This window comes from Elephantulus edwardii, unplaced genomic scaffold (genome assembly GCF_000299155.1).
Source record: "Elephantulus edwardii isolate Elephantulus edwardi_28Jun2011 unplaced genomic scaffold, EleEdw1.0 scaffold00201, whole genome shotgun sequence".
Taxonomy (NCBI): domain Eukaryota; kingdom Metazoa; phylum Chordata; class Mammalia; order Macroscelidea; family Macroscelididae; genus Elephantulus; species Elephantulus edwardii.
The window spans coordinates 1,250,297-1,270,569 of NW_006399951.1; the positions used below are offsets into that span (position 1 = coordinate 1,250,297).

A 20,273-nucleotide genomic window follows, 5' to 3' on the forward strand; every position below is an offset into this window, starting at 1 on the left:
TGTTTGTTTACTGTAAACACCATGCCATTAACACACCTAAACAAACTAACATCAATTCCTTAATATCATATAACCTGCCCATATTTAAACTTCTCTCAAGATGCCTTTCTGCTGTCAAATCAACATCAAAAAAAGAGCTCTTGTACATTACATTTGGTTGTCAGCTCTTACGTCTTTCTTAATGACTTAATGACTTCTTTTTAAACCAAACTAATTCCTCCAATTATTCTTTCCCTTTGTGTTAAATTATTATTCTGTGAGTTCTTAGTTATATAAACAACACATACAAATTTTTCCATTTTCTTTTCAGATTCACACTGTAGTCCTCTTTTAAATAATCTTACTTAACATTGTAAAATATGAAGATAAGAAAAAGATGCATACCATCAAATTTGTTAAAAAATTATAAAGTGGGCTAAAAAGTACATAGCAGCTATAGAGTTCAGATAGTTAAAATATGAGAATCTATTAAAATGTTAGAACTTCTGCTAAAACTTTTACTTGTAACACTGTTTAATGCAATTCTATTTAATGACATTTACATATATTTATAAGTACAGAGCAAAAGAAGCATGAATATTTTTGAAAAAATATTTAAATTAGGAGAAGTAATCTGGATCCTAATTTTAAGGCAGCTTGAATACCTAGGAGGCATGCATATTCCCCAAGAAAAAGGACTGGTTTAAACTCTAGTGCTGACGGACAGGACACCAACACGGGGCATGGTGATCTTTATAAGTTACCACAAACCACAAAAATAATGCACCAGTCAAGTCAAAAAGTGGGAGCCATCCCAATCAGCTTTACTCAGCTTCTGAGTGCAAGATTATGTTTCTTTATAGTTCTCAAATTTATAGAGAGAAAAATGGACATTACGCTATTCTCTTTTACAAAGACATGATTATCTAGGAGCTCGGCTCTCTTGTTAACTGAGTGCTGAACAACACAAGCATGCATACATAGAGGTGTTTACTTTGAAAACAGACCTAAACTCTGACCATCCTCAAAAAACTAGATCACCCACACTGTTGTTGTTGTTGTGTACCATCACGTCGGAAATAATTCATAACTGACCCTCCAGTAGGTTTTCTGATGGAGCACCTAGTAGATTTGAACCACTTACCTTTAGGTTAGCAGTGCAGTTCTTTACCACTAGGCCAACAAGAGTTGCACTGCTAACTAAAAGGCCCATGGTTCAAATCCACCAGCTGCTCCATAGGAGAAAGACGGGTAATTAATCACTTCTCCTGTGAGTTACTGCCAGAGAGTCAGCCATGAACTCTATGGACCACAACAACTACAGAGGCCACTGACAGCAGTCTTTGTTCTCACTTCAGGAACTTAGAAGCAGAGGCTATTTTAGGTAAGGAACTTTTTGTTGCAGAGGCCAAAGAAGTAAATCAATTCATACCCTATCTCCCTATCTTATTGACTTTATAAAATTGAAATTTTATATATTGTTTGCTCAGAAGAAAAGATAACTGTAGGTAAAAGTATATTGTATCGCAAATAACAATTGTTGAAAACCAAAAGAGTAAGTTAAAATAAGAAACTTAAAGGCTTTTTAAAAAACATTTACATATAGTTCAGTATTTTATATGTACCAGAATTTTTTAAAAAAAAGAAAAAAACTAATGGAAAACTGTTGAGAAAATGTAAGAATCTAAAACTGGGTGTAATTTACTATACAGAAAAATCTCAAAATCGAAAACATATTTGAACTTCTCTTTCACGGATACATTATTTCAAATTTGAAATTCTAGAAGTCTGATCTGGAGGTTGTACTCCTTGTTCTAAACATGAACCTAACGTAGTTGTAATCTTCAGAGTGTGCTGCTTGATATTTATGGCAGAGAGCCTTTTCATAGAATATTACAGAAATTTTTCATAGTATGTGTTTAATAGACCAGTTTGGTTTGGCATCAGCTTGACATAAACTTTTGGTTATCCAAAGCCCTTAATTGCTTTGAAGTAAAAGCCCAGTGCTGTTCTTTTTTATTAAAATCATGTTTTTTCCTGTTGCTGTGGTCTATTTTGGAAGACTGAGTTGTGATTTTTGCATATGTTCTACATAATGCCTCATTAGCAAAAAATTCTGTATCATATACAAGTAGCCTGAATGTCTGTGTTGTTTTGAACAAAAATCCATATTAAAATTTAAACAATATAAAAATGTACATTTTCTGCTTATTAAAAAAGAAGTCTTAAATGCAAAGCAGTAACCAGTGAACACATGTACATAAACATTATAATCAGAATGATTTTAAACTCCAAAAATACTTGTATTCTCACCAACTGTATCACTGGTTTGTGACAAATTTTTTTTAATAAATTCTAGATTGTTTCACTTCTTTGTGAAAAATCACATAAGTACTATAATGGCCTCATAGAGAAATATGTAAATAAATGTTTTAGACAGTCTAACATGCCCTTGCTGGTGGACAGCAGACTGTCAAATCCAGTGGAGAGACTGCAAAACTATGCACAAGACTTCTTGGCTTTAAGAACTCCTTCTTTCCCCTATAAACACAGATAAAGGAATTCTTTCCAGCACTTTAAATTCTTCTTCAATGTATTGAAAAATTGCAAAGCTGCGAAAGAGTTGTTGTTGTTGTTGTTGTGTAACATCAAGTCAGAACTGACCCATAGCTGACCCTCCAGCAGGTTTTCAGAGGCAGTTAATCGCATGGGAGGAGACTTCCCATCCTTCTCCCACGGAGCAGCTGGTGGATTTGAACCACGTGGCTTGGGGATCCCAGTACACCTTCTTCCTGTTAGGCCGCCAGAACTGTTGTCAGAAACCTCTTTAAATTGATAAATAGCAAGGATGTCAGTTTAAAGACTAAAGTGAGCCTGATCTAAGCCATGGTTGCTCCATTCATATGTGAAACTTGAACATGAATAGGAAAGGCCAAAGAGTAATCAGTGCCTTTGAATTATGGTGTAGGTGAAAAGTGTTAACTATTCCATTGAAGTGCCAAAGGAACAAACAAGTCTGTCTTGGATGAAGGGAAACCGGAGGGCTCCTCAGAGACAAGGATGGTGAAACTTTGTCTCACATACTTTGTTGTCAAGAGACATCATTTCTTGGAAAAAAGATCACACTGGGAAAGGCAGAGGATCAACAAAAGAGAGGAAGACCTTCACCAATAAGGACTGACGTGGTCATTGTTATGGGGAACTTCAGCATGGTGGCGGTTCTGGAGATGGCTTAGGCTAGAGTAGAATTCTCATGTGGTGTTCATAGGGTCAGTGTGAGTTGTAGTTGACTTAATGGCACTTAACAAGAATATGCACAGGGGAGCTCTGGTGGCAAGGAGCTGCAACTACAATCCCAGAGGCGCATGGTTCGAATCCACCAGATGCTCTGCCGGGGAAGGAGGGACAATCTCCTCCTGTACCAGTCAGATCTGATTTGACGGTACACGCACACAAAAATAATAAAGAATATGCACAAGGAGAGGAGCCATGGTGATGCAGGGGTTAAGCTTAAAGTGGACAGTTTTATCCCACCATCCACTCCATAGAAGAATGATGGGACATACTGCCTTCGTAAAGACTGCGGCCCAGGAAACCCGACAGGGCACTTCTACTCAGATAATACCCTCATTTAGTCAGCGCTCACTGAATGGCAGTGGGCACACAAGCAAGCTGTTTCTCAGTCCTTCTTTCTAACCATTTGAGAGGGGCTGTTGTCATTGTTAGGTGCCGTCAAGGTAACCACAACTCACAGTGACTCTATGAACAGCAGACCTGAACCCTCCCCTGTCCTGTGCCAGTCCCACCAACCGTGCAGCACTCAGCCCATTGCTCCAGCCACTCTACTAATCCATCCATTGAGAGTCTTCTTCTTTGTGGTTTACCTTTACCAGGGACTGGCTACTCCTGGCAACCTGCCCAAAGTATGAGACTGAGTTCGATACGTCTATTGTGATACCTGGAGAAGAGTCTTGAACAGACCATGTACTGCCAAGAAAACAAATAGGAGTGTCTCGGAGAGGGTGAAACCAAGTCTCTCCTCAGAGGCTATGATTTTGAAGCTTCACCTCACTTACTTTGGACACGTGGCCAGGAGAGACTGGTCCTTGGCGAAGGACATCATGCTCAGAAAGGTGGATGCACAGAGCAGGAGAGGAAGACCCTGGATGAAATGGATTGATACAGTAACTGGGGTGGGTGTGTTGGAGTCAGTGAGACTGGCTCATGCCAGGCCAGCCTTCAGAGCTATCAAACATAGAGTCGCTATGAGTCACAGGCCACTTGACGGCACATAACAACAACAGCATTATGATACCTGACTCTGTGTACTTCTAAGTATCTTAACACAAAGACAACTTTTCTCATAACAATAAAATGCAGGTGTCACATTCAGGATGCATCATCTAATACACAGTCTATCTCCAAATAGTCCCATTTGTCCCAGTAATATTATTTATAACTCCTATTTTAAGAAATAGCCTTCATTGTGTTTTCTTTGATCTAGGATCAGATCTCACACATTGAGATCTCATGCATGTACTTGTTAGTCTTTTAAATTTCCTTCAGGCTAGATTGAGTTTCCAATTTTTTCTAGCTGTTGAAACACAGTTGCATTATGCTCCTCCATCAGAATTGGTCAGAGTTCCCAGCTCCCTGATTTAGAAGGCACAGCTGGTTCTCCAGTAGAAGGGTAGCTGCAGCCTGTCATGCCCATACAAGCATTACTACATAATGGTACAACTTGTTATTTTCAAAACTCTATTTAGCAGTCTCTTAACGTTTATTTTAAATAGCTGATAGTTTACCCAGTGAAAATCATCAAACTCAAATATCATTTATTTCATGCATATTTTTAAAATTAATTTCCTAAGAGTTCTCTGTAATTGATGCTTAGCATATTGTCTCAGCATTTTCTATAAATTGCAGAAACTGTCACATTTGATAATAACTAGTGTATTGGTGTTGATACAAAAGTATATGCATAAAAGTTAGAAACATCTTAGAGGAAGGAAACAATTTTGAATAATGGACAGAATTCACCTCTTTGCCAGAACTGAATTTGAATTCTGGGTACTCTGATGGCCAACCCAAAGTCATGTGATTTGAATCTCCCAGCTGCTCCAAGGGAAATGGACATTCTTCTGATGTCATTTACAGCTTCAGGAATCCTACTGGACGGCCCACTTAATGTGTCGTTAGTAGAGGAGCTTCAGGCCTTTTGTTCATACGGTTGCTACGAGTCATGGTCAACTGAAGGCAGTCAACAACAACAACATGTAAAGAGCTGGAGTCAGCAAATGAAAAAGGAAGAACTCATTCAACATTTCTTGAACTGGAAAACTGATGTCAGCTTCTGGGAAAAATATTGAATGATGCCAGAAGCATCAAAATAAGGTGGAGAGAGTATACAAAGTCACTGTACAAAAAAGAATGAGTCGACACTGAAATATTTCAGGAAGGAGCATATGATAAAGAGCCAGTGGTGATGAAGGAAGAAGTTCAAGCTACATTGAAGACACTGGCAAAAAATAAGGCCTCAGGAATCGATGGGATACCAATTGACATGTTCTAAATAAAGACACAGTTCTGGATGTGCTCATCAGTTTGTGCAAGGAAATTTGGAAAACAGCTACCTGGCCAGCTGACTGAAGAGATCCCATTTGTTCCTATTTCCAAGAAATATGAACCAAAAGAATGTGGAAATTCTTGAATAATATCATTAGTATTACATGCAAACAAAATATTACTGAATATCATCCAGAAACAGCTAGAACAGTGCATTGACCGAGCACTGCTAGAAGTTCAAGCTGGGTTTAGGAGACGTGTGGCAACAAGGATTTTTTTGCTAATGTCAGCTAGATCTTGGCTGAAAGCAGATTATGTCAGAAGAATGTCTCATTTGTGATTTATTGACCATGCAAAGGCATTTAACTGTGTGAATCATAACAAGCTGCAGCAAACTTTGAGAAGAATGGGAATTTCAGACCACTTAATTATGCTTATACACAAGCTATACCCAGACCAAGAAGATGTTATCCAGACAAAGCAAGAGAACACTGTATGGCTTAAAATCAGGAAAGGTGTGTGTTGGGGTGTTGGGCTGTATCTTCTCTCCATATCTATTTAATCTGTATGTTGAGCAAATCATTCAAGAAGCTGGACTTTATGAAGAAGAGTGTGGCATCAGGTTTGGGGGGGAAAAACTCATTAACAACCCGGGTTATGTAAATGATGTAACATTGCTTGCTGAAAGTGAGTAGGACCTGAAGTGCTTGCTGCAGAGAATCAAGGGCCTGTGGTCTTCAATATAGATTACCCCTCCAGATCTAGAAAACAAAAATCCTCGCAGCTGGACCAATAGGCAACCTCATGATAAGTGGAGAAGATTGAAATTGTCAACAGTTTTATCTTGCTTCGATCCACAGTCACTGTACTTGGTATCAGCAGTCAAGAGTGCAGGAGGCATAAAGCTTTAAGAAGTACCATCTCACATACTTTAGAACTGTTGCCAAGAGGGACCAGTCCTTGGAGAAGGACAATATGCTTGGAAGTGAAGAGGCTCAGAACAGGAAGGGAAGTCCCTGGATAAGATGGATCGACACAGTGACTATTGCAGTGGGATCACGTGTGTCAGAGAGAGTGATTTTGGCCCAGCCTAGGGCAAGCAAGGTTCAGAGCCGTTGTTCATAGTGTCACTATGAGTTGTAGTCAATTCAATGGCACTTAACCACATGTTGTTAAGTGCTATCGAGTTGTAGAAGACTCATAGCAACCTTATGAACAAAAGACCTGAACACTTGTATAACTTTCATCTTTTCTCCAAGTTCATAGAGTTTCCTGAGGCAAACTATTTAGCAAGTGGATGCCACTCCTGCTTCCAAGCTTGTTTTCATTGGGGAGCTCCACCAAACACTGTCCACCATGGGTAACAATTATCACATTTGGCACATCAGTGTCACAGTGTTTAGCATCACAGCAACCGTGAGTTACCTCTGTACAGCAAATGGACAGATCAGTGCTATACCACTTAGAAGAATGTTTGACCAAAAACAATTAAAACCAAGCCTGAGGGCTGCAGATTAAAATCACCCACCTTTGATTTGGTAAATAACTTTTTATCCACCAGGCCCACAGAGCTCTCTCTATGTTGGTGGTGGTGGTGGTGTTAAGTGCCGTCTGTCAGAAACCTCTCCAAAGTACAGGAGACCAGTGGTCTCAGTGTAAGGACTAAGGTACACCTAATTTGAGACATAGTCTTTCCAATCACCTGCTACGCATTGGAAAGCTGGACAAAGAATAAGGATGACAGAAGAACAGTCTATGCATTTGAGTTGTAATGTTGGAGGAGAGTGCTGAATATCCCATGGACTGCCAAAAGAACAAATAGTTATATCTTGGAGAGAGTGCAACCAGGATATTTCTCAAAGTCAAAGATGGTGATGGTTTATCTCATGTTAGTAGTGCCTTTTTTTTTTTTAAGAAACGTCATGCTTGAGTCACTAGAGCATCAGTGAAAGAGAGGGAGACCCTCAGTGAGATGGATTGATACAGTGTCAGCAGCAAGTGACTTAAATGTGTTGAGAATGATAAGGATAGTTAAGGATAGAACAGATTTCAAATCTAGTGTTCATAGAGTCTCTGTATGAGTCGTACTCAACTGAACAGCACATGACAACAACCAACTCAGAAGTGATAGTTGTGCTGGTAATTATGCTCTCTAGTAATAGCTATGAATGGCCTCCAATGCCTTCAACAACACATATACAGGATGACTGGCACTGTTTTGGGGCAGAGGAGAAAAACTGGAGTTGGCTTGTTTGGTTTTTTTGGAGTTTTTTTAAAATCCTGAGATTGTTTACAACTTTATTTCTTAAATTTAAATAAACCCAAAGCAATACTCCAAAAGAGCCTCTGCATTCTGTCTTCGTAAATATATAACTTAGCTGCTTCCCAGAATCTCTTCTTTCTCTTTGGTGAGGCCTTCTCCTCTCCTAAAACCCAATCCAATGCCCCGCCACCGAATCAGTTCCAAGTCCCAGCCACTCTGCCAGAGAGAGAAGAACTGGCCACACTGCCTCACCTTTCTACCACCTATGGCGCTGCCATAGGCTTCAAACCACCAGCCTTCTGCTTAGCACCTAAGTGCTTCACCACTGTGCCATCCCGGGCTCTTCCCCTTTTAATGGCACAAATACTATATAATTCCAGCTTTGTCTCAAAAAGCAAGAGGCCTTTTAACTTTCATGATGCTTTGGCAAACAATGAATTGTCAGCTGGAGTCATGAGCCTGGGGCATGACATAGATGAAACTTCACTCAGTGCCACTTCTGAACAGGACTACAGAAGGCTTCTTGAAATAGCTTTCATGTTCACCGTATGTTAGCTCCACTGAAAGCTTCTCCTTCTCCAGTGTATCTGAGGTTTTAAGTTTCCGGATTTATTATGGCGCCCGGTAGCAAACCTGAGCACAAGTGTTTTTCAAGGGTTCCACTAGAAATTCCTTTTTTTCAGAGTTTATTACTTGACTGTTTCAAATTATGTGAGAAAAACTTGGCTCAAACAGAGCTTGTTGAGCTGGATTACTTTTTTTCAACATGAAATCTAATTTATTTCAGTTTGTTTTTAATCTAGAGATGGGCCAACGTTCTTCAGAGTTTTAGATTTGATCATAATCCTAAATCATAGATGTGGGGTTTTTTTAAACTGTTTCTTTATCTGTTTGCAAGTCATTTTACATGTGTAATGCAGCATGACTATCAGAGTTCTTCTGAATGCTGCACCATGCATTGTTCTTACTGTTAAAATGCAGTCGACCTGAAGATTTGACCTTCTTGTCACACTGCTCTGCAGCAGGGCAAGGAAACCTCATGTGGAATTCACTAAAGATATTGTTTAAAAAAATTAGCACTGTATCTGCTCTTGTATAGAGAGAGATCAATTGGCCTTGTGAACAGAAAGTGATACTACCAAGCCAAAGGTGGGTGACTTTAATCTGTGGCACTCAGGCCTGTTTTTCATTGTTTTTGTTCAAACATTCTTCTAGGTCACATAACCCTGGTGTGTCCACTTGCCGTACAGAGGTAACTTGTGGTTGCTGTGATGCTGAACGCTGTGACACTGATGTGTCAAATGTGATAATGGTTACCCATGGTGGACAGTGTTTGGTGGAGCTCACCTATTAAAACAAACTTGGAAGCATCCACTTCCGAAATGGCTTGCCTCTGGAAACCCTATGAACTTGGAGAAAGGATGAAAGTCATTCAAGTGTTGAGGACTTTCGCTCATAGGATTGCTATGAGTCGCCTATGACTCGCACTTAACAACAAACAGCAGCAATCTGCTCTTGTAAGGAAGTCAATCTGAGGCTACCTTCCACATGCATAGAGATTTAGGCTTTAGGATTGAGAATTTAGTCATTTAGCAATGACTCTAGTCCTGTCTTCACGCCAACATCCTTCTCAGATTCCTCGTCCTCATTTGGTTAGTTTTTTGTTTTGTTGAAGAGGTTTGTTTGTTTGTTTTTTTGTTTTGACATCTCTTTCCCTCTCTTTTAATTCTATTCCACCCTTGCTCTTTTATTATATTTCATATACATAAGACTATTGAACTGATTGTTAAATTTCAGTTAAGTTGCATTGTCTATCTCCCTAAAAGATTATTTCATTACATTGCTGATTTTACTCTCAAAAAAAATAATGCAGTCGTAGTTATAACTGTTTTGCATAAACTTCCTAAAATTGGCACTGAAACAACAATTATTAAACCTCTCATCAGTGGTCAACTGGGTTAGACATGGGAGCTGAATCCATTTCAGAGGGGAAAGGAAGAAGAGCGGTGCTAGGAAAATTGGCATTTTCCATATGCATAAAAGTGAAATAAGATTGATGCCTGTTCGTATGCAAAAATCAAATTCAAAATGAATCCAGAGCCCAAATGTGCAAACTAAGATCTAAAATTCTTAAAACAAGCAGGGACACCACCATCAGACCTTTTAACAGTGACTTATCTAGTATAATAAAAACTAATGGCAAAGGACAAAATAAATGAATAGGACCTCATTATTAATAATAAGCAAGGCCAAAGAGATAAATAGCTCATTATTTGTCTGGCTGCTAACCTGGAAGTGAACACTTCATATCCATTGGGCCCTCCACAGGAGAAAGATGAGCAGTCTCCTCCTGTAAGTAGTTTAAGCCGCAGAAACCCGAAGGACAGTTGACAGGAGTTGGAATCAACTCAGTGGGTTTGGTGAGGGTTTTTTTTTTGTCCTCAGACATTATTTTCATTAAAAGACTTTATTATCAATATAAAAAGTAAAGCTCTTGACTGAAAATGTCTTTGAAAACCATATAACCACAAAAATACATATAAAAACGCCAATTTAACAATAAAACATACAAATAACTCATAAGGTGGGCACAGGACTTGAATAGACAATTCACCAGAATGGACATTCAGATGGCCGCCAGACACATGAAAATATGCTCGGTGTCATTCACCTTCAGAAAGATGCAAATCAACACTACAAGGAGATACAATTTCACACGTGCCAAGAGCTCTGGTGTCATAGTTGCATGGCTAACCAAAATGGTGCTCCTCTCTGGTCGTTCGAATCCACCAATGGCTCCAAGAGAGAAATTCAGGTGCTCTCCCGCGTGACTTACATCCTGGGAAGCCGCCTGGAGGGTCAGCTGTGAGTTCATTCCAAACCGACAGCAAGGAGAAGTTAGAAAAAGAACAAATCTCAGCATGTGGGGAAATTGGAACCTTTACTACTGTGGATGGGAATGCAAGGTGATATGTTTAACTGTTTTGTAGTTGCTGTTGTTGACTGCCTTCGAGTCGAGCACAACTCATAGCGACCCTATGAACAAAAGACCTGAAGCCTTTCTAAAACTATTGCCATTTCTCAAAGTTCACCGAGTTTCCAAAGGCATGTTGTTTAGGAAGTGGATGCCACTCCAAGAACCTCAATATACTAAAAATAGAACTACAGGTGACCTAGTCATTCCCATCCCAAAAGGCTTGAAAGCAGAGACTCAGCAAGAGACATATGCATAGTCTTTGTAATATTACTCACAATAGCCAAAAGGTATAAACAGCTTAAATATCCATCAGCAGTTGACTAGATATTTTGTCTGTAGAAATATAGTCTGTGAAATATAGTCTGTAGAGTCAACGGAATACTACTTAGCCAGAACAAAAAATGAAGTCTTAATAGATGCTACTGTGCCTTTAAGGCCAGTGTGTAGAAACTAAAGTGTATTTTAATTGCTGTAAGTAACTTTTACACTTGTAAAAAGTTAAATTGGCAAAATCTGTATAGATATATTTACAACAACAAAAGAAGCAGCTACTAAAGCTTATTCTATGCAGCTGAACACCTCATAGGATTTAGTTAAAAGTTTTGAAGGTGTAGGGTCATGGGACATTCCAGTTAAATGGCGTATACCATGTTCAGTGCTTCTGTTTTACCTCCTGGTTTGTTGCATAGCGCCTGGAGTCTGAAAACCTTGCAAGAGGCCATCCCAGACATTGAAAGGATCTCTTTACCTGGAGCAAGAGAGAAAAAATGAGAGAGTCATGAATAGGAGGATATGAAATGTGTAGTTAATTGCCTTCACAAATTACTTCCTTTGTCATGAGACCAAAAGAAGTAAATGAAACCTAGATATTTTCTAAACATTTTTGCCAAGGAATCCATAAACACATTTAAAAGGGGGAAATATTGGATAAAATTTCAAATTTTTCACTAACTATAGACATTTTAGAGCAATGGAGACCAGATAAACCCTTGAAACTATTACCCTGAGATAATGTTTAACATTTAAATAAAAAATGTTCTCTGAAATCATCTTAAAAATGAACAATATGTTGTTATGAGTTGGAATAGACTCTGTAGTCGTAATAACAACAAGGATTCTTTTTTTTTTAAGTCTCCCTTAAGCATTATTCTTTGTTAAAGAACTCTGAGCGTCAAGGACTCTCCTTCATAGGGTCGCTATGAGTCGTCTGCGACTCGACGGCACTTAACAACAACAACAACAAAGAACTCTGTATAAAGGATCTGATGAAGAATGTCAGGATTGGAGGAAGACTCATCAATAACCTAGATTATGCAGATGATAAAACTTTGTTTGCTGAAGGTGAGGAGGACTTGAAGCATTTGGTGCAGAAGATCAAAGAATACAGCCTTCAATATGGGCTGCATCTCAACGTCAAGGAAACAAAATTTCTTATTACTGGAGCAAAGGCAACATCAGGATAAATGGAGAAAAGGTTAAAACTGTCAACAGCTTGATCTGACTTAGATCCACAATCAGTACCCATGGTACCAATGAAGAGATCAGGAGACATTGCACTTGGAAAGTCTGCAGTCAATGACTTCTTCAAATTATCGAAGAGTAATGATGCCAGTTTGAGGACTAAGGTGCCCCTGATTCGGGCCATGGTCTTTTCAGTCTTTTGCTGTGCATCTAATAATTGAACAATGAAGAAGGATGACAGAAGAATGACTGTCTTTGAGCTGTGGTGTTGAAGGGTACTGACTATCCCATGGACTGCTAAAAGAACAGATATGTCTTGTAGAAAGTGCAGCTTGAGTTCTTCTTGGATGAAAAGGAGATCAGGTTTCATCTCACATACTTTGGACATGTTGCTAGGAGAGGTTGTTCCTTGGAGAGGGATATCATGCGTGGACAGATGGAGAGTGAGCAAAAAAAAAGGAAGACCCTAAACCAGATAGGTTAACAGAGACGGGCTGTAGCAATGGGCTCAAGTGTGTCAGAGATTGTGATTATGGGACAAACCAGGACAGGGTTCAGACCTGTTGTTCATAGGGTTGCTATAGATAATACTTGACTGGACAGCACCTGACATCACCACCATCTCTATAAGGGATCGAGTTGAACAACAGCAGTTAGCAAGATTAGATAGTCATGTTAGGTTGCAGTGAGCTTTTGTTTGTAAACAACTCAGAAAAAGGGTGAAAATAATTGTCAAGTTGAATGTAATCAGTGTCACTGACTTGTACCTACAGAAACTGTTAAATTGGTATGTGTTTTACTATGTGTATTCTCAACAACGAAGAAATAAAATTTAAAGGGCTTTATCCTAGAATAGCTGTGTTCTATAGTACGCTAACTTATTATTGTATTATACTGCTATTAATGCTTTCTAAATACTACTTATGTTACTTGTATGCCCACTTTTTCAGCTTGATTAATATTAAATACTACTACTATGGATTTTTTTTATCATTTTAAACTTTAAAGAGCTTTAGGAAATAACTCATGAAAGCATCTACCAATTAAAACACTTAAAAGTTCTTCAGATTTACTGAATTGGTTTTTGCCTCACAAGGAAAATTAAAAATTAAGACTTGTCTTTATAATTTTAACCCTATGTAACTAAATAAATAAAGAGACTTGGTAGTATAGTGTAGTGTAGAATGTTTTGGGCTGCTAAATGGAAGGTTGGCAGTTCAACTCCATCGGCTGCTCTGAGGGGGAAAGGTGGGCAGTCTCCTCCATAAAGATTTACAGCCTTGGGATCCCTATGGACGGTCATTATGAGTTGGGACCAACTCAATACACAGTGAATGCACAGGTCATTCAAATGTCACCTTAATTCTTTGTTACTCCCATATAAGGGATTGATACTTTTTATTCAGATATTTCCACATCTTCTAGAAAATAATAACATATTTAAAATCTAGAAAAAGGAACTATCAGGTACTTAAAATAGAAGAAAATATTTGAAATTATTTAAGTCCTATTCTTTCCTTTTGTATCAATAAATATCACCCACTGTTGAGTGACTAAATTGCATATTCTGAAGGAAACAGGTAAATTATAAATAAAAATGGTTTCTAAGAATGAAGAGGGGGAAAAGTGAATATTAACAATTTCTTTAAAATATGTGTCTATCATCAGGTGGTGTATTGGTTTTTTTAAAACTAGCCAAGTAAAAATAGTGAATGTACTATTGAAAATGTGCTCAGAACTCCTAGATAATGTATTTTAAACACTTATTTTAATATTAAATCAAGACTGTGTTAGTATCATCACACAAAAGATAAACTATTACAAGAACCTGGATCCTACCCAGGTTCTTGTACTTGTTTATCTTCTCTGTGAGGGTAACTAACTGTCCAATGCCAAAATACAATGAACTTTCAAATATCAAAGAGGAGAACCAAGTATTTCAAGTCCTCAGCTGGTATACAGATGTGTGAGCTTTGTAGCCCATTTCCTTGTTCCTGTAGGGTATTGTGACAATTTTTTCAATATGTGTACACTAGATAAGTTTAGGAAGTAAAATCACTTACTTTAAATAACGAAGCAATTCTCGGAATTTAAGAATTTTTCATTTAAAAAAAAAAAAAACAACAAAAAACCTAGGCCTATGACCAAGTTTTACAATTTCTCAAATATTTTGAATGTAAAACATATTTAATTAGGGAACCTTTCTCTGTCGGGAGAACAAATGTGCTTTGAAAAAAGGTATTCATTTAGATCTATGATTAACCTTTAACAAGATCTTCCTGCTAAATTCTACATTTGCTTTAATCTCAGTAGGAAAAATACAAAGTAGTATTGCAGCATATAGAGTTTCTACATACCCTGTGGATGTCAAATGATCCCGTACAGCTAAAGACACATCTGCAACATATTTAAATGCCAGCTTTGGGCATTATTAGTATAAAATGCTAAGTCACTTTTTTTTTAATATTTTGAAAAGTTAAACTCAAAGAGGAAACGCCAATAAATGGTAATCTTAGGATACCATCTGCTTCGAGGGAGTGGTGGGGTGATGAGGAGCTGTGTTGCATATTTTTCATTTAGGGAAAAGTGGAATGCTTGTCCTTGAAATACGTCTGAAGTTCAGTGGTAGAATGGTGCAGTGCTCAAGGCTGATGGGCTCTCATGACATTTTTCAGGACACAAATGATTTCCAATCCTTGTTAATCAATCATTATACAAGTGGACCCTCGTCAAGTGTTGGGGATTCTCTTTAAACATAAAGTCTGTACTTTTGAAAGTTCAAAATAGATTTTAAAAATAGTTGGTTTTAAATACCAAAGTATGTAATATGCTGAAAGTCTTGGCAAATGATATAACAGTATAGAAATATTTTCTAGGTATCGTTAAGTCAAAAACTGTGATTCCACCATTGATTTTTCTTTCTCTCTCTCTTTTTTTTCAATCTTATGTTGTTTCTTAAAATCAACTTTGAAGGTCAAACATTCGGGACAATGTAGAAATGATTAAGCTTCATAAGCAATTAGTAGAGAAAAGCAATGCCCTTTCAGTGATGGAAGGAAAATTTATTCAGCTTCAAGAGGTACTGTGATTATGTTGTCGTTATACATAGATAAAAACAACTCAATACTAACATTCAAAGTGTTTTTCAAAAGTAGAATTGCCATAACAGTAAAACAAATCTTATGATTGTTTTGTTCTTGAGTTTATATAATTTGCCCTCACATGTTGTCTGTTATTTTATAACTTAACTAAAGCAGTAAGTCACTGGTTGAACTTTTATAACTATCTCTGTAATCTTGAAATAATGAGCACAATTGTCATAAATCATCTCATGTCAAGAGTGTTTCTCTTTAACTCCTTTTATTTGAACTCATTGTCTGTATTGAAGCTTTGAAGAAGTGTATTTGCATCTAGCTTCAATTCTAAACATTTGTAAAGTATCTAAGGTAGACCAGAGTTATGAACAGATCAATAATCATATTCTCTGACTCTCTTCTTTGGGATGTATCTTTTGGGCCTTTGTTTTTGGTTTGTCACTGCTGTTTTCATCAAATATTTGACTACTCGTAATATTAACTACTTACGTGTTTATTTTAAATATTTAATTCATGTTAACAGTACTTGAAACTCCTCTTCTTAGTGGTTTGTTTTATTAAGGACGATAGCCCCACAGAGGGCTCCTATTTCTTGGCACTGCATAATTTACATGAGTTATCTTATTAATGAACACTAAAACATTCCAGAGCAGAATTCATATTAAGCACAATGTCTTTGAAGTACTGAGACAAGGAGAACAGTAAATTTATGCAAAGTATGGGGTCACCTGAAAATGGAATTCGCTATTACGATAGTGAAGCATTTTTCTTTTTCCACCCCATAACCATGACCTCTGTTGTAGACGTGAAGTAGGGCCAAGAACTATAGTGTCTGGAGTTCCACTGGTCTTCCTAACCAGTAAGTCTGGCAATAATTGCGATTTTGAGTTTTATTCTAAATTTATTCTCTGCTTTATCCAGGGAACCGTTTTGTGATCCCTTTTGGAAGAAGCAGCCACAGTAGCTGGGTATCATCTAGTTCGTATGATTTGACAGTGTGAAAGCTAAAGTTCAAGAGGTCTGATTGTGTTTAGGATAGTGAAGTACTTTTAAAGCATACTTTAGGTAGAATTTTTCATCCAGTAAGAACCTTCTTAAATGCCAAGCAATAACTCCCGTCCATGTAAATGTGAGTTTGTTAGAGGGACTGATTAGAGAAGAAATTATATCACTATCTACAGATGGAGAGAAGAAGGAAATTTAAAAGTGCATCATCTATTTGAAAGCCATTTTGAAAGTGAGGCATTAAGAAAGCTTCCAAAAATAATTTTTTATTCTTTTCCCATTTTTAACTATTTCTATTTCCATTTAAAGTGATTGCAATTACTTGCTTAAATAGCATCATTGAGTATCTCCTGTTGCCCAGGTAACTCTTGTGGGAATTAACATAGGGTAGAGATCGGAGAGGGTCAAGGCAGTAGTCTCGGTGAGGTCAGAAGCCCTGAGAAAGATGGCTAGAGAGAGTGTCGCTGGCAATACCAAGATTAAAGTCAATTGGCCTTGAAGTAGCTCAACAGCCACATTTCATTTAAATAAGTGAGCAGGAACTTCAGTTGAATTAAATGACTTGATTTGGTAGTGAGGTGTTACAGGTTCTGTTGCCATTAGGAAAGTAATGTAATCAACTTTACAAAAGAGGCTTGTTGCATTTAAATTTATAAAGCTGAATTGAGAGCATGCTTATAAATGGGCCATTTTGAAAGTTTGAAAGACTATTAAAAATTTTAATTGTATTAAAATTTAAAGCCTTCCACCAAAGTTTTTTACAAATCCTCTCATTTTGAATATCTGTGGTCAGCACTTATTTTTGACTCATGCAACAGCATTTTTAGACAGCATGTCCAAAGACTATAACCATAGCAAAAAAAGGGAGGAAAAATTGTTAAAACTAATTCACTTACAGGCTACTATTGACAAGTTGGAACTTAGAGAAATAAAAGCCAAAAATAATTTTGTATTATGTGTATTCTTCTAAGATAAGCCTGCATTTTCTTCCTCTTTGTGATACCTGTGGATCAAGAGTATCTCCATGAACAAGCAGTCAGCATGCATCTTTTATGATGTGAGAAATAAATTATATAGTAACAAATATATTTAGACGTAAACATATTCTTGGAATTCCTGTCACTTATCCAAAACACAATCCAAAAATAATTTTTAAAACTTTTTTCTTTTTAGAAGCAAAAAACTCTCAGGATCAGCCATGATGCCTTGATGGCAAATGGAAATGAACTAAATATGCAGCTTAAAGAGCAGCGCTTAAAATGCTGCAATCTTGAGAAACAATTAAACTCTATGACATTTTCTGAAAAAAGGCTAGAAGAGGTAAGTTTCCAAAGGGGCCCATCTGTTGCATTAAAACGTATCTGTAGTAAATTTTTTTAAAAGAAGAACAGACAGTTCAGATCTATGTATTTTAAAATTCTAAGCGCCCCGTGATTAACTGCTTCTGAAAGCCTGCTAGAGGGTCAGCTCTGGATCTTACCCAAAAAGGAAACACAACAACGACTAGGTACATGTAGGGAGCTCTGATAGTCTAGTCCAGAGAGAATCACGCTGCTCACCTAAAGGGTGCACCCTTCAAGGGGTCTGCGGGAAAGATGAGCAATCTCCAGCCGTGCACTTTACAGCCTTAGAAAACCCCTGAGAGGTCAGCAGAGTTGGTTCTAGCTCCCTGGAAGTGAGAGCAAGAGAGAGAGAGAGCTACATACATGGCATATTGAGCACCAAGTACATGAATGGCAAATCAGTGTTTAAGAATACTTGCTACCGGCTTGAGATTTACTCATCACCTGAGATATCAAAAACCTTTGACTAAAAAGAGAACCTAACGTTTTGAAACTGATAGAAATTACCTGTGGAGCTTAATTTTGTCAATTATACCCCATCTGTTATTAAGGAAAAGGATGCTTCGTGTTCCGCAGTATCAGCAGTTTGGAGGAATTATCTAATTGGTGGCTCTGCTTGTCCTAAAAAGTTGTTAAGAATTCATCTTTCTATTAGTGTTGCTTCTCCTCTCTTAGCACCATCTTCTTCTGTCATCTATTCGAGGGTATTTCCATTTAAGAAAAATAGAAATCAAATACAGTGCCTACAGTCTGTTTTAATCTTGAGTCTTTTCTCTTACAAAGAAAGAATTTCACGAATAGAAATGAATTTTAAGAAGACTCTAATCCATGAAAAAAGATTGGAACCACAAAATAATACTTATGAATAAAACTTAAAATAAATTCTACTTTACATAAATCTGCTTTTTAGTTATAAGATGCAACTATTAGCATAAATTTTTTTCCAAAAATATCATTCAACAAGATAAAAGAAGGTGTATAATTTTATTTTGTTATTTATTTTGCTATTGCTCTTTTAAGTCTATAAGTTGCTATTTAAGTTTGCAATTGGCTATTTGTAAATTTCAAGTTAAAAGGAAAAATTGTCTTCTTAGTAAATAGTGATTGACTCAGTTTTTGGCACCATGAGCCCCTAAATAGTCAATTCCCCTTTTTGTTTTTCTGAAGCCATTAGAAACTAATATAAAATGAGCATAATGAGGTAATTCATGGGGGGTGGGAGGAATAAAAAATATTATATTTTCACAGACTTACCGGTAACATTTTAATACATTCTTTATTGAGTTTTGACATGTTACCATAATGTAATACATATGTTTCTACCAAATTAAAGCAAGAATATTAATTTTGTGTTTATTTAACAACTTAAAAAATGAATGCTAAATTAAATACAAACAAGTGATATACTTAGTAGCTACAATTTAAAAATCTAGGCTGCTCCTTGAAAGCAAGGATTCTGAGCTCCATTGGACATACTTTGGGTGTTGCCAGGAGCGACCAGCCGTTGGAGAGGGACATCATGCTTGGGAGGGTAGAAGGACAGTGCAACAGAGGAAGACCCCCGATGAAATGGACTAACCCAGTGACTGGAGTAATGGGGGTAGGTGGTGTACAAACAACAAAGTTGACTCAGGATAGAGCATCTTTCAGAGGTGTGTACTTAGGGTCTCTGTCAGTCACAAACGACTCGACGGCAGATAACAACAACAACAGACTGAAACAGTAACCTACTCTCAGGTTGTTTTGTTTTGTTTACCTCTCCTGTGGCAGTTATATAATCATTCCTTAAAATGTAATTTCCTCTTCATTTTAGTTGCAGGATAGAATCAATGATTTAGAAAAGGAGCGAGAACTTTTAAAGGAAAATTATGATAAACTCTATAACAGGTAAGTCATGGTTTCATGTGGTCTTTCATTCACTATCTTCTCTGAGCTTCTGTATCAAAACATTTGATGTCAGATCATCTACTGTTGATTAAGCAGAACTATCCTGGCGATAGCTAGCAAGTGTTCTACAACTTTCTCTGTGTACGTTTTTATAAATTTCTTACAACATTGAAATATAGAAATTGTACATGCCATTTTATGAGCATAAAAGATAAGTAGGATTCAATAACTTACGTAAGTCATTAAAAGAATGATATGAAAGAACTTCTTTTAGTGTCTCTGAGCTCATTTTCCCTCCCTGAGCTGTCTTGCCTTTTACTCATTCCAGCTCATAGTAATTCCTCCGGCTTCCAAGGCCGTACATTTCTATTGGCAGAGACTGCCCATTTCTATGCCATGAAGCACTTAGTGGATTTGAACCACAGACTGCATGATTATCAGCCTTGCTCTTAGTTACTACACATTCCTGTCCGTTGTTGTTTGTTATGTACTGTCAAGTCAGAACCAAGCCATAGCTAACCCTCCGGCAGGTTTTCAGAGGCAGTTCATTTACACAGGAGGAGACTGCCCGTCTTCCTGTGAAGTGGCTGATGGATTCAAATCATGTGTCTTCCGGGTTGCCGCGCAGTTTCTTACTATTACGCCACCAGAGAGTAAATTTGTTGAGGAAAGCAAAGAGATGATTGCGTTTTTGTTTT

The 20,273-nt window shown here is 37.4% G+C and overlaps 1 protein-coding gene across 2 annotated transcripts in view; it reads left to right on the forward strand.

Annotated features, from left to right (window-relative positions):
• The window catches only part of RPGRIP1L (RPGRIP1-like), a 118,196-nt gene that overhangs the window by 18,847 nt on the left and 79,076 nt on the right, over window positions 1-20,273 (forward strand). For both annotated transcript variants that reach the window (XM_006897094.1, XM_006897095.1), the window contains exons 6-8: window positions 15,219-15,324; window positions 17,519-17,665; window positions 19,502-19,575. In XM_006897094.1, the coding sequence (XP_006897156.1) occupies window positions 15,219-15,324; window positions 17,519-17,665; window positions 19,502-19,575 (327 nt within the window). The remainder of the gene's footprint in view (window positions 1-15,218; window positions 15,325-17,518; window positions 17,666-19,501; window positions 19,576-20,273) is intronic.